The 13,426-nt window shown below is 58.5% G+C and overlaps 2 protein-coding genes across 2 annotated transcripts; both read right to left on the minus strand.

Annotated features, from left to right (window-relative positions):
- FEV (FEV transcription factor, ETS family member) lies at window positions 1–3,573 on the minus strand. The gene is made up of 3 exons (XM_052676009.1): window positions 3,357–3,573; window positions 2,267–2,341; window positions 1–542 (listed from the first exon to the last, which is right to left on the minus strand). The coding sequence occupies exons 1-3, from the start codon at window positions 3,406–3,408 to the stop codon at window positions 31–33; spliced, it is 639 nt and encodes a 212-aa protein (XP_052531969.1). The 5' UTR covers window positions 3,409–3,573; the 3' UTR covers window positions 1–30.
- A 3,029-nt stretch (window positions 3,574–6,602) lies between these two features.
- Window positions 6,603–8,486, minus strand: CRYBA2 (crystallin beta A2). Its single transcript, XM_052675580.1, has 4 exons — window positions 8,321–8,486; window positions 7,968–8,109; window positions 6,999–7,141; window positions 6,603–6,797 (listed from the first exon to the last, which is right to left on the minus strand). The coding sequence occupies exons 1-4, from the start codon at window positions 8,476–8,478 to the stop codon at window positions 6,650–6,652; spliced, it is 591 nt and encodes a 196-aa protein (XP_052531540.1). The 5' UTR covers window positions 8,479–8,486; the 3' UTR covers window positions 6,603–6,649.
- Between the last annotated feature and the right edge of the window lie 4,940 nt (window positions 8,487–13,426).

Consider the following 13,426-nt stretch of genomic DNA (forward strand, 5'->3'; position numbering starts at 1 on the left):
CCCACACCAATGGGATGGATCTGCCAAGCCTTAATGGTAGTGGTTGTTCATGTTGTTGAGGTGGGAGGCTGCCATGGCGCTGAACGGGGCCGAGGGCTGGAGGCTGTGCCCGGGATAGAGAGATGGGCTGGAGCCAGGCCAGTAGGAGAAACCAGCCGGCGTCACCCCGGAGGTCATGAGGTTGAGTTTGGAGATGCCTGAGAAGGGCAGCGGGGCCAGATTGCCCTGGAATTTGTAGAGGGTGTGATCAGGAGCAGTCGGTTGACAGACCTGCGCCAGCCCATGGAAGTCGAACTTGTAGGCGTAGCGCTTGCCGTGCACCTTGGTCATGATGTTCTTGTCGTAGTAGTAGCGCAGCGCCCGGCTCAGCTTGTCATAATTCATGTTGGGCTTGCTCTTCCGCTCGCCCCAGCGCCGCGCCACCTCATCAGGGTCGATCAGCTTGAACTCTCCGTTGGTGCCCTCCCAGGCAATGCAGTTGAGGTTGGCCCGGTCCGAGAGCAGCTCCAGCAGGAATTGCCACAGCTGGATCTGCCCACTGCCTGCCCCAGAGAGGTCAGAGCTCCCAGTCAGAGAAGGGGGAGCAGGAAATGTCCCACCCACCTTCACCTCTGCCTTGCTTTCCCTTCCCATTTCCCAGTGGGTACCTGCTTGCTTGGATACTCAGCTCCAGTGTTTTTGTGTAGTACCTAGACCCATCCCATATTTCTCACTTGTACTCTGCCCCAAAATGAGACTGGTGCTGTAGCTCAGCCCTGCCCATCTCCAGGGACAGAGATCCCTGCAGGGCGAGTGATGTCATGGTGCAACAGCACTCTGAGCTGAACCCTGGCAGATGAAAAGAGACCAGAGCGCCCAGCACAGGGTAGGACATACTGTGAGTTTGTCAGGTACAAACATTCCTTGTTTCCGGGTGAAAACTCTCCTCTCTGAGAACATTGCACCTCCAGGCTGCACTGATGATGCCCAACATGCCCCTGTGCCAGGCTGGATGCTGTTGCCCAAAAGAGCCAGGCACACCTGGGTGTGCCCAGTGAGGCACACAGGCAGCTGCACTGAGGGAGGACAGAAAGGGTCCCAGAGCCCTAGGGTGATGAGAAGGAACAGCCACCTTGCAGATCCACACCCCATTTCCGCCACACTCACACCCATGCAGTTCCCCCTGCACATTCCTGCTCCCATCCTCAGATCCAGGGAGCAGCTGTACCTCTTCTACCCTCGTCTGTCAGACCCCACTCAGACATCCTGACCCAAGCAAGCAAGCCCAGGTTTTTCCAAGGCTGTGTTTCTGGCACAAGATATCCCACACCTGTGCTCTCTGCACTCCTTTGTGCTCCTTCTTCCCCTGCAGCCTGGCACTCACACCTCACACAGTGCACACATTGGCTCAGTTCTGCAGACAGCCAGAGCCCAGTGCAGGGGCTGATGTTCCAGACACCTCTGCCATCATCAGCAGAAGAAAATGGGGGATTTCTCATCTCTGTGCCACATTCACATTTCTCACCCCATCCCCACAACCCTCCCTGCACACTTCTGAGCAAGGCTGATATGTGAACCTCATGCTGTACCCCACCCCACACAAGCAGCCAGGTAGGGTGGCAAGGCTTCATCCTCTGTGCCTCCCCAAGGAAACTTCTAGTGACCCCAAAAGGTCCCTTCTCACGCAGTGCGGTGTGCAGAGCACGGCTGCGCAGAGTCCACAATGCAGAGGCAAAGGGACACCCTCAGCCCCAGCTTTACTGATCTCCCACCCTTCCAAACCATGATATCCATCTCCTTGCCAGGCAGGTGAAACATGTCACAAACACTTGGTGCCCACTCCACATCGGCCCTATGTCCAGTGACTCTAGGGCTGCTCCCCTATATCCCTGGATGGCTTTTCCCAAAGGATGGGTGGACCCCATGAGATCCATCCTCTCCTGGTCACCCCATGCCCTAGCCCCAGCAGCTCCCTCCCTGGTGGTTCCCCTATTTCTCCACTCCCAGAATGGGCTCCACACACCTATCGGGTGTCCCCAGAGCGCTGTGTGGACCCGAGCTGGGATTCCATGCCTGTGCATTGGGATGGCCATTGGGAGCTCAGCTCCCAGTGAAGTAGCCCCAGCCTGAGGCAGCAAGCACCAGGGCATCTTGTACCATATGGGAAACCCCAGTGGATAGGACTAGCAGAGGGGAAAGTGCCCCAGGGGTCCCTGTTGCAAGAGGATGGCAGGGAGAGAGGCAGGTTTCTGGGACAAGGAGTGGGGAAAGGGTTGGGTTTTCTTACCTTTCTGCACGCCCGGGTTGAGGGATCCCCATGCCTGGCTCTTGCCGTCTTTGAATAAAGTTTCCCCCACTGGATCTGTGGGAAAAAAAAGGGGTGCGAGTGTGGGGAGGGCTGGGGCCAGGCGGGACTGTGACCCCACGGCCGCTCCCCCTCGCCCACCTCACCGCTGTGGTGAAGCCAGGAAACGCGTCCAGGAAAAAGGAAATCCGATTTCTGACAGAGCTGAGGAAGCTTTTATATAGGAATAGAAAATCCCGCAGGCTGAGGTAGGGGAACGGGAAGGAGAGAGGGGAGAGTGAAAGGGATGGGATGGAAGGATGGGTGGATGGATGGAGTAGCGGAGGGTTGGGTGGATGGAAGTGAAGGAAGGGTGTTGGGGAGTGGGGAAAGGGAAAGAAAGAGAGGTGGATGGAAAGAAGTGGTGGGTGGGTGAATGAATGGATGAGTGGTTGGATGGAGGGGTGGGTGGTTGGATGAATGGGTGAGTGGATGGATGGTTCGGTGTATGGAGGGAGGGAGAGAGGGAAGGGAAGATGAGAGTCAGATGGAGGGACAGCTAATAGGTAAGAGTGGGAAAATGGGCTGATGGAAGGGATGGTGGATAGACAGAGGCAACAGAAAGAGGGACGGGTGGGTGGGGTGGGTGGGTGGATGGAAGGATGGGTTGGAAGGATGAGCTGGAAGGACAGAAGGGTGGCTGGATGGATGGAAGGGCAGCAGGATGGCAGGTGGGTGATGAAGGATGGAAGAAAGGAAGGAAGGAAGAAAGGAAGGAAGGATGGATGGAAGGAAGGAAGAAAGGAAGGAAGAAAGGAAGGAAGAAAGGAAGGAAGAAAGGAAGGAAGAAAGGAAGGAAGAAAGGAAGGATGGATGGAAGGAAGGAAGGAAGGAAAGAAGGAAGGAAGGAAAGAAGGAAGAAAGCAAGGAAGGAAGGAAGAAAGCAAGGAAGGAAGGAAGATGAAGGGTGTGCAGATGTGAAAAGCTGCAAGAGCAGAAGGGACGGTATGTGAGGAAGGCAGGGTTGGTGCCGCAGGGGCCGGGGCAGGGCGGGGGCCGGGGTGCGCTGTGTTGCGGGGGGGTCCGCCCGTACCTGGCAGGTACATGTTGAGCAGCAGTGGCACCGCTCCGGCGCCGTGTCTCATGGCAGCTGTGGGGGCGGCCCGCGGGCTGCATGTTTTAATATTCCTGCCCCTATTATTATTATTATTATTCCACTTTATCAGGGAGCAGCTGATGGCGAATAAATGGCAGCGGGACGGGCAGGGGACGGGCAGGGGCCGAGGGAGGCGGGGAGGAGGGGGAGTTTCCAGGCAACTCGCAGGGGCTCGGGGCCCCGGCTCCAGCAATTTCCTCCACTGTAATTAAAGCGGGCGCTGTCGTCGTGTCCCCCCCACCCCCCTCCCAACCCAGCCCGCTATCGGGCCCGCATCAGACTTTAATCACGGCCGCGGGTTTCTATGGAGAGAGGCTCGGGCCGCTTCCTGCCTCTTCCGCCTCCTTAACTCTTCGCAAACACGGCGCTGCCATCCCGGCTGCGAGTGGGGCTCGGACACTGCCTGGAGACCGCCGGGCCACGGCCCTCCCCGGGCTCCCCTTGCTGCACAGTACCGTGCCCCCGCATCACCCCGCTCGGCATTACCCTCTGCCCCGTGCCCCTGCTCTGCCCTCCCAGCACCCCGTGCCCCTGCGGTGTGGATAAGTGGGGTCCCACCGTGTCCCCCTCCCCCCCATTGGGATCCTTGCGCAGCTGGGTGGGTCCCAGAGCCCTGGGGAGGATGAGCTCAGTGCCAGACACTCATGGCACCGGGATGTGGCTCGGCTCTGGCACCCTGCTGGTGCCCTGTTATGCAGTCCGTGCTGCATGGATCTGTTCCCATCTTCTTTAGGTTCTGTGCAGTTGAGGGGCTCTGTGCACCCACCCAACCTGCATGGCCATGTCTCCATTAGCCTGTGGGAGGCTCTGCTGGCTGCTGAATCCCAGAGCTGGTGCTGCCCAATTTGGCACTGGGAGACAGGTGTTCCAGGTGCCTTCGATCTCTGCAAGCACTGTGAAGACTGGAGGGAGATTAAGGGCAAGGAAGGAAAGGGCTGAAAGAGGGGAAGGAGCTGGGGCAACTTCAATCCCAAAGGAGTCCTCTGGGCAGATCAGCCCCACCACCCACAGCCACAGGTGCTGTGTCCAAGTGCCATCTCTGTCCCCTCAGCCAAGAATGGACCTTCCTTCCCAACAGACCCAGAGGTGCTGCTGTCCATCTTGCCCCAGCATTGCACAGCCACCTAGCGAGCTGCTCATCTGCCACAACCTCTCCTCTGCTGTTGCATTGATGTCTATTAAAGCTCTCACTCTGGACCCAGTGGCATTTCTTCATCACAACGTGTAAATGGAAACCAGGATGTGTTGGTGCCAGACTTGTGCTTCTTATTCACTCTGCAGTCCAAATGTGCCATTTAGGAAGAGACACCACAGTCCAGCTATGCAGCCCATGGGGAGGGTGGGATTAGGCTGGGACATCCTACAGCTGGTGGCCAATAACTCCTCCTGGCTGAGGGTGCCCAAAGCACAGGCTGAAATGGGGATTGTGTATTCTCAGCCATCTCTCCACCCTCACTGCCCACCTCCATAAGTGACAAGAGCATAGCCCACCATACAACCCATCAAATTCCTCCAGTCCCAGGGCCCACTGGGATGCAACCGCCCTTAAAAAGTGCCTCCATCTCCAAACACCTTTGGTTGTTCCCCCAGCCCACCACAGCCCCTCTGCCTGCCCTGCAGCCTCTCCACAGCCTCCCAGACTTGCTTTCGCTGCCTGAGTCACTGCAAAACACCTCAGGCAACAGAAAACAAGCCCGGGACACAGCAGGGTGGGGGGAAGAGCCATGAGCCTCTCTCTCCTGGCAACCTCCCTGGTGGTGAAGATCCTGCAGCCATGAACCTGCATCACAAAGGGCATGTGGCAGGCAGAGTTAGGGTTGTGTGAGCTGGAGGTGTGGGGGGAGGTAGATAGGATGGGGGAAGACAGTGAGCATGGGGCTGAAGGTGTGATGGAACTGGAGAGACTTGAGGTGTGCAGAGGGGGAGGGGTGTTGGGGTGCCAGGGTTTGGGGAGCTCTGTGCCCTTGGGGAAGCCAAGGGGTGGCAGGCTTTGGGGACCCAAGAGGCATTGTCCTGAGTTTATGGTGGAGCAGGGACAAATGTGAGCTGGGACAGATCCACAGGATGAGGAGAAATAAAGGGGATGGGGCCAAAGTTCATGGGACAATCAGGGGACGGGGGATGTCTAGAGGAGATAAGGGCTCAGGTCCATAGGGTTCCTGGTGAGGGGTCTGGGATCCCTGGAGCACCCCACTGGCAACAGCAGATGGCTCACCCCCCACCCCCAATCCAGCAATCTCACCCCTTCAGGTTAGGGCAGAGCAGTCCCCATGTCTTCCGTGGCAGTTCCCCCCATCACTGCCCTGTGAGTCGGTGCCCAGGAGGTCTTTACCTGCAGGCGGGCGGCGTGGAACGCAGTGGCAAGCTGACGTGGCCTTGGGTTCCCTGCAGCCCGGCTGCTGTGCAGGAATGTGTTTGTGCAGGGGGAGAGGCCGAGCAGCCGTGGGGCCGTGGTGGGGTGGGGACAAAAGAGGGCTGGGAGAGGCTCAGTGGGGACGCCCTGCAGCATGGCACTGGGAGACTGCATGGGTGCAGGGGGCATTTACGTGGATCATACTGCTGTGGAATGAGAGGAGTATGGAATTGTAAGGTTTGAATGTGTACACTGAGTGCAAGCTCCTGTTCAGTGCACATGCGCACACACATGGACCCCAGAGCTAGGGTTTTTGGGTGCAGGGTTTGCACACAGACAGGTGTGGCCCCATTCTAGACTCCCCACCAGCCTCCCAGCCCCAAGGCCAGCTGCACTGGAACCCAGCACCCAGTGCCCCACCATTCTGAGGCTTTGCAGTGGACATTCTGAGGCTTTGCAGTGGACAGGCAGGGAGCACCTCGGCATGCTCCCCAGGCAGGGAGCATCTTGGCGTGTCCCCCCAGGAGAGCTGGGGTGCTGGAGCAGGATGCAGGAGGATGAGGAGGCTTGGAAAGGGTGCAGGAGGAGGAGGCAGGGTGGGGCTCATGGTGTGCCCAGGCGGAGCCGGAGCCGGATGCTGGCACGGATGTGCTGGCGTGGCCACACTTGGGGAGGGAGAGGAATGGGAAACCCCACCCAGGACTTAGGGCTGTGTGATGCTGGGGGATCAGTGGGGCTGAGGCAAGTGTCTTGCCCTGTGGCAGAGTGGAGCGGAGAGGGGAGCACTCATTTTTTGACAAATGCCTTTATTTGCTACCAGGTACAGGTCTATGGCACAGCAGCCCGCAGGCTGCGAGGGCACGCACTTTGCCCCCGCTCAGTGCTGGATGCGGCGGATGGATTGGATCTGGTTGGTGTGGGCCTGGCTGCTGTATTCGCTGTACTTCTTGAACTCGCCGTTCTGTCTGTCCCGCTCCAGCACGTACTGGTAACCCCGGTATCCTGGGTACTGGTATGCCACCCACCTGCAGGGACACCTCTGGCTCAGAGCCCAAATCCCTGCTTCCCATCCTCTCCTCTTGTTGGCCCCATGGTAAGAATGGCACAGATTTCCAAGGGAAGGAGTCCCCTATATTTTGGGGTCTCCTATCCAGCCCCTATCTGGGCTGGAAGTGTCCCACAACACCCATTTTGTGCCTCTGCCACCCCCAGGCAGTGGGACTCACGCTCCAGCGTTCACTTTGATGGATGCCACCTCCTTGTTGCCCCAGCCCATGGCCTGCAGTGAGGGGTAGTCGTCGCTCAGCTCAAACTTGTGCCCCTGGAAGTTCTCCGCTTCATATAGGATGACCTTGCTGTCATTGTGGTTCTGCGGGATGAGTGAGCTATGTTCAGCAGCTAGCATGGGAAGGGGATGTGGCATGGGGGGTGCCATGCCCAACTTTGGTGCAGGGATGTGAGCCATGAAGTATCCTTCAGCCTCACTGGGGCTGACCAGAAGATGCTGCTTTCATGTCCCTGTGGTTCCCACACAGCACCCTTACCCTGAGGCTGCAGGGCAAGGTGAGCTGCTGGAAGTGCCTCTCCATCTCTGTGGGGCTCAGTTGGATGCTGGGCACTGAGGGGTTAATATCTGGGATACAGAGATGCGGCACTGTCCCCCCCTCCATGCCCAGCCCCCATGCACATCCATCTGCACCGTGGAGCGGTCCTGCCAGCGAGGAGTGATCTTATCGCGTCCTCTTTATTAAAGCCCGAGCATATCTGCCTGGTGATTATTAAAAGTTGGGGGGGGGGGGGGGGGCACATGGAGGCACAGACGTGCCGGCACTGCGAGCACCCGCAGCCCCACGATGGAGTGATAGTGGCTGCGGCTGTGCTGAGGCTGGGTACTGGCAGGGAGGGGATGAACCTCACTCCTGAGCATCTCCCTGAGTCTGCTCCCCTACCCCAGGCTAATGGGATAAGTCCTGGGGTACTCAGTCTGGGGGTGGCTCTGCAATGCACAGAGCAGGAGTAGGGGTAGAGTTTGGGGCTAAACGTGAGCCCAAATGCACACCTCAGGATGTCTGCAAGGAGGTGAGAGCCACCTCTCCATCCAACATCCCCATGTAACCCATCCACCCATGCATCCCACGTCCACACTCCATCCCTGCTGTCCTTTGCTGGCCCAAACATCTGTCCCCATAACTCACCGCGCACTTGACAGGTCGGAAGGAGAGGAGGTGCTCGGTGCGGTATCCACTGTTCCCACTCCAGGCCTCCCACCGTGGATAGTCACCCTTCTCCAGGATGAACTGCTGCCCCTGGTATTCGGGGTACTCAAAACCCACCCAGCTGTGGGAGAGGAAGGGGTACTCAGGGTGAAGGTCCTTGCCAGCATCAAACATCTCTTCTGCAGGCAAAGCCTCTCCCCACCAACACCTCGGCTTTGCAGATGGGGAAAATGAGGCACAACGCAACGGATGCAGAGGAAGGACCTGGGTGTCACATCTCTCAGGCAGCCCCTTAAAAAGGGATGGTGAGGAAGGCTCTGGGGGGCACTTACGGGCCAGACTCCACCTTGATGGAGCGGATCTTGCGGAAGCCGCGCTCCATGATGCTGGGGCACTCCATGAGGAACTCGCAGCGCTTGCCCTGGAAGCTCTCCTCCTCCCACACCGTGATCTTGTATTGCCCCAGAGTGTCCATGGCTTCGCTGGTCATGCGGGGAGCTCAGCTGTGGGCAGAGCCCCGGTGTCACCTGGGTGTCATCCTCTGTCACCAGCCCTTTCCAAGCTGGTCAGGGGACACCTCCCATCCCATTCCCTTACAGCTGAGGGGTCTCTGGGGACCTCAAGACCCCTCCAGCTGCAATGCCCTCTCTCTCCATGTAATATGCCCATTGTGTGGGGCTGCTCCCAAGCCCCTTGCCCTGCATGCTGAGGGGTCTGGGTACCTGTTGGACCCGTGTGAGATGGCACATCTCTTGCAAGGATGAACCCAACACCCTTCTGCTGTCTATGGGGGGATTCACGCGAGGGGCGAAGGCAGCAGCGGTGCAGTGGGGTTCGGAGGCTCACAGCCTGGTACTTACTTGGTCGCAGGGCACAGAGGCGAAGGTGGTGGTGACGGTTCTGGCTTTCCCCAGCCCTATATAGCGGGCGGTGAAGCAGGGCTGTGAGGGGGGCTATGCGCTGTGTCAGCGGGGGGGCTGGGGCACCCAGCGGGTAGGCTGCTGCTGTCCATTCCACTCAGGCAGTGTGGCGAGAGCGGCCCCCCCGCGCCACCCTCCGCTGACAATGAAAACGCTGGGCTGTGTTTGCACAGGGGCTCAGGGCACAATGGGCAAAGGGCCTGACGCGTCGCTTTGCTTTCTGCCCCTGGACAATGTCCCCGCTTGGCCTGGGGATTAGGGGCACTGCCTTTCCCAGGGCACCCGCAGCCTGTGCCAGGGATGGTGGCGGCAGGCAGAAGCAGCGTTGGCATGGCTGTGGCTCAGCCATCTGGGGAGATGGGCAGCACCCCCAGCTGATGTCCCCACAGTGCTCCATGCTCTTTGCTCGCGATGGCCCCAGCCTGGCATAAGGCCTTCCGTGCTGGGAGAGACTGGATGAGGCCAACATGGGGCCTCCCATGTTCTTGCAGCATCCATCCCTCTTGGCAAGAGTCTGGGGTCTGGGGGGTGACAGCACGCAGCATGCCTTTCTTGTTCCCCTCCGTGCATTGGCTGGCTGCTCTGTTCCGCAGTGCGGAGCTCCCGTGGAGCCCCGTTGTCCCCTGCGGCCGCCTCGTGGAGTGTGAACAGCGTTGTCCCAATCGTGCCGTGCCGATGCCTTCAGGTCCCAGCAGAGGGTGCAGCCTGGCAGCGCTTGGAGCCGGCTCCTGCCCAGCGACAGCGCTATACAGCAGCTCTTTTGGGCGTATAAAGCACTGCCGACTCTGTGCGGGGCACAGTGCGGTGACACCTCCCACTTGCTCAGGATGGCCTGGGGACATTCCTCGAAGTGTCTGAGCATGGGTATGGGCAGCCCCATCACCGTGTGTCAGGATACAGAATGGAGCACTGATTGTTTGGGATGGGGTGGGATGAGATGGGATTGTAGACAGCCTGGGGCTACGGAATGCTATGGAATATATGATGGAGTTCCTGCCCCTGCACTGGAGCGTATGGAATGTAGGCTGAACATCCCATATGGGATGAGGTTTGGGGGATGTAATGGATGTTGTGCTATAGGATCTGTTGAGCACTAATGCGATCTTATGGGCATGTAGCCCTAACAGGAAGCCTGGTGCAACCTTTCGGACAAAAGCACCCAGGAAGAGGAGAAGGGAGAAGTGGGGAGAAAAACTGACCCCTAGGTAGGGGCTGTGCCACATCCCTGCTTCTCTGACCCCTCCGTCATCCCTGCACACTGGTACAGCCATATGTGAGCCCCCAATGGGAACAGCAGATTGAGGGGATCCCCATGGTCAGAGCCCTTCCCCTTTGCACCCCAGAGTTCTGATACTGCCTGTCATCTTCCCCCCTTCCCCCCCCCCAAGCATCTCCTGTGGCCCTAGGCGGTCCCTGCCACTAGCATCCTCACGTGTCATTTGGTCACCTGCGATGTCTATTGGGATGGTGACACGGGCAGGGGGAGGCAGGCGGGGGCAGACAGTGAGCCTGCTCAAAGGCAGCTGCTAATACTGGTTCTGCGAGCTGATGAACACTCGTCCAGGGCCTGCTGCATAGGCTAATTTAATAAGGGCCCCGTGTCCCTCCCGGCTCATCCTGTTCCCTGCAGGAGCAAAACAGATCGGGTTTCTCCGGACCAGCCCCAGCATGGGGTCGCTCCCCCGCTGTGCTCCCCATCCGCGTGGGCACAGCCTGTGCCCTGTATCAGCTGTCTGCCGAGGGAGGGGACATGGCTCTGCCTGGGTATCTGCCACATCTGGCACACATCTGAGGCTCACGGCAGCACACTGCCTTTCCCACCGTTATTTTAAGAACCCAGGCTGGTGGACCAGGACAGTTCCCCTAGGCTCCCCTTGCCCCATCATTGCTGGGGGCTGCACTGTCGCACCTGGGGTTGGAGGTCCAGGACTGGAACTGGGAGGGAGCAGATGGAGCTGGTGCCAGCCCCTGTTTGCCTTTCCTTCAGTTGCCTGGTGCTCTGTTTGTTCTGGAGATGGCTTCCTGCTGCCAGGGCTGAAACAGGTGGCTTTTATTTGCAGGGGCTGGCTGATGAGATCGGGGGCAACACATCGTCTGCCCACCCAGCCTCCCTGCTCCCTTTTCCTCACTTTTCCCCACAGACTCATTTCTCTGGGAAGGATGCATATAACATCCTGCTGTCCTCAAGCATCTTCCTGAACAAGAAGGATGGGTAAACTCCAACCAAGATCCAAAGGCACCCGGACCCCATAGCTGAGGCTCATTATGCCCCAGTGCCATTTGTTGCCTCTCTGCTCCTTGCTGGCTGCGGATGGCACCTGCACCATCACACGCTTGGCTGGCCAATAGGTGCTGCAGGCTCCCCTGCCAGCAGGAGCCATCACACACACGTGTTCCCTGCACAGCCATCCTGCTCCCTGCCCACAGCCGGAAACATGGCAAGCAGTCTGGCAGATGTTGCTGGGATTAGCTCCCACACACAGCTCACACACACACTACCCTGAGGCATTGGGGTCCCTGGAGTGCTGCCAGGTTGTGCTGGTCCCTGTGTGTCCCCCAGATACTCTGCAGTGCTCTGAGTGTGAAATGGGTCTTGGGGTGCGCACACAATGGAGATGGACCCCAATAGTAAGGGTGCACCTGGAGCTGGTAATAGACCCCAATAGCGGGGGTGGACCCAGTTGTGCCCATTGTGGGGGGTGTCCAGTCACTCTACAGCCTTGCTGGGTCCCCACGCTGCTGCAGGAGCAGTGGCCTCACCTGCCTGCTCCCTGCTGTTCCCATGGGGACTAATCCCACCTGAAGGTCAGAGAGGCTCCGCCAGCTGCTCGCCTCCTGCCTGTGGATTACAGCCTGGGTGTGAGCAGGTGGCAAGTGCTGCATCTCCACACCACCTCTGCCCTATAGGAGCATGACAACGACCAGGTGAACTCCAAAAGGGTGACAGGTTCCTCCCAGCCACAGGGGTACCCCAGACCTATCCCACCCTGCCTGCATAGGGATGCCAGGCAGTGGGGCAGGAGAACTGGTGGTCCTCGGGTCCAGAGCCTGACCTGAAGCAGAGCCCACTGGTATCAGCCTCCTGCCCACTGCCCTGTATGTCCTCAGCCTGGAACCCTCAGGGCTCCCCATAGCTACACGTCCTGGAGGAAGGTACTTAGTGCCCACCTCCTACATTAATCCAATATCAGGGACACAACAGCTTCAGCCTCCTTAGCCCAACCCTCGTGCCAGCTGGTTGGGTACCCGCAGCAGTTCAGGGGCATGGTGACCTTCATGGATCAGGGAGCCCCTGCTCAGCCCCAGTGTCTCCTCCAGGCATGGCAGAACCACACAGCCCCAATGGCTTTGTACAAAGCAGCAGGTCCTTGGGCTTGTCCCCCTTTGTCACACTGGCATACAGAGGGCAGCAGCCAGCTGCCACATCCTGCAGCAAAGTGGTGCCTGTCCTGGGATGGTACAAAGTATCTGGGCTGGGCAGGACACTTAGTGAGCTGGCAGAACCCCATGGGGAGACAGCAGCAGTACACACCCACACCTGCATACTGGGCACTTGAAGCAGTGAGCGTGACAGGGGAGTCACCAGGTCCACTGCTTTAGGTCAGCAAGAATGCATACACACACACTGAGCTGTGCATATGCTCATACATATACAAATGAACATGAATGAATATATGCACATACACCTGAATGCAAACACACCTGTATGCAAATGCACACTGGGGTACACATTGCTCCCCAGCACTCCCCCTGCACCCTTCCCTCCCCATGCAAATTGGCCCTGTGCAGAGTTGCACCAAGCAAATCCCCAGCACAGAGCCTCAGGAGCCCAACGTGATGCAAATGGTGCTGTGGGACAGTGGTGGTGACACTGGACTTTTATGCTTTGTCCCCAGCCAGCATGATTCACCACTGCTGGCTTGGACATGGAGCTGGGCACAGAGTACAAGCAGCTTGAGCTGTTTTATTCACCCAAAACCAAGGTGACAGCACAGAGGCCAGATCCCTGCTCTGTGAGGCTCAGGGAGCAGTTCACCCCAGGGCTCATCTGGTTGTTGCTCCTGCTGATTCTGCAGGTGTCCCCTTTTCCCAGTGGGACGTGTGCAGAAGGTCTGCCTCCAGCTCTTGCTGGGACAGAACCAAAGGCTTTTTGTAGCACCTGAGCCACATACAGAGTGCAAGGAGGGTCTCATAGGCTCAAATAGCCCCAGACTGTGCTATGGGAGCACGTGTCCTTATGGTACATGGAGACACCAGGGTGAGTATCTCCAGTGCATGCAGTGCTCCACTGTGCCAGATAGCATCTGCACCAGAGGACATGTGCGGCGGCTGGAGCATGCAGGCAGCAGGGTCTGGCTTTGCTCAGCACCATTAATCATACCCTGTTTGATCCCAGGTTGGGTGGCTGCAAGGGGCTGTGCACATCGGGTTGTGTGTAATGCTTTCTTGGCTTTTGCACTTGGCTACATTTGGGAGCAGCAGACAGAGCACAGGGCTGCAGGCTGTGCTGGCCAGGCT

This window comes from Tympanuchus pallidicinctus, unplaced genomic scaffold (genome assembly GCF_026119805.1).
Source record: "Tympanuchus pallidicinctus isolate F22 unplaced genomic scaffold, pur_lepc_1.0 scaffold15, whole genome shotgun sequence".
Classification (NCBI taxonomy): Eukaryota; Metazoa; Chordata; class Aves; order Galliformes; family Phasianidae; genus Tympanuchus; species Tympanuchus pallidicinctus.

What these genes read in the sequence shown, in the direction of transcription:
- CRYBA2 (XM_052675580.1), bottom strand. Translation starts at nt 8,478, where the DNA reads ATGACCAGCGAAGCCATGGACACTCTGGGGCAATACAAGATCACGGTG. An exon ending in ATCAAGGTGGAGTCTGGCCC is followed by an intron (nt 8,110 to 8,320) that starts GTAAGTGCCCCC and finishes CCTCTCCCACAG; the next exon opens with CTGGGTGGGTTTTGAGTACC. An exon ending in ATCAAAGTGAACGCTGGAGC is followed by an intron (nt 6,798 to 6,998) that starts GTGAGTCCCACT and finishes GTGTCCCTGCAG; the next exon opens with GTGGGTGGCATACCAGTACC.
- FEV (XM_052676009.1), bottom strand. Translation starts at nt 3,408, where the DNA reads ATGAGACACGGCGCCGGAGCGGTGCCACTGCTGCTCAACATGTACCTG. An exon ending in GCTCAACATGTACCTGCCAG is followed by an intron (nt 2,342 to 3,356) that starts GTACGGGCGGAC and finishes TTTTTCCCACAG; the next exon opens with ATCCAGTGGGGGAAACTTTA. An exon ending in CAACCCGGGCGTGCAGAAAG is followed by an intron (nt 543 to 2,266) that starts GTAAGAAAACCC and finishes TCTCTGGGGCAG; the next exon opens with GCAGTGGGCAGATCCAGCTG.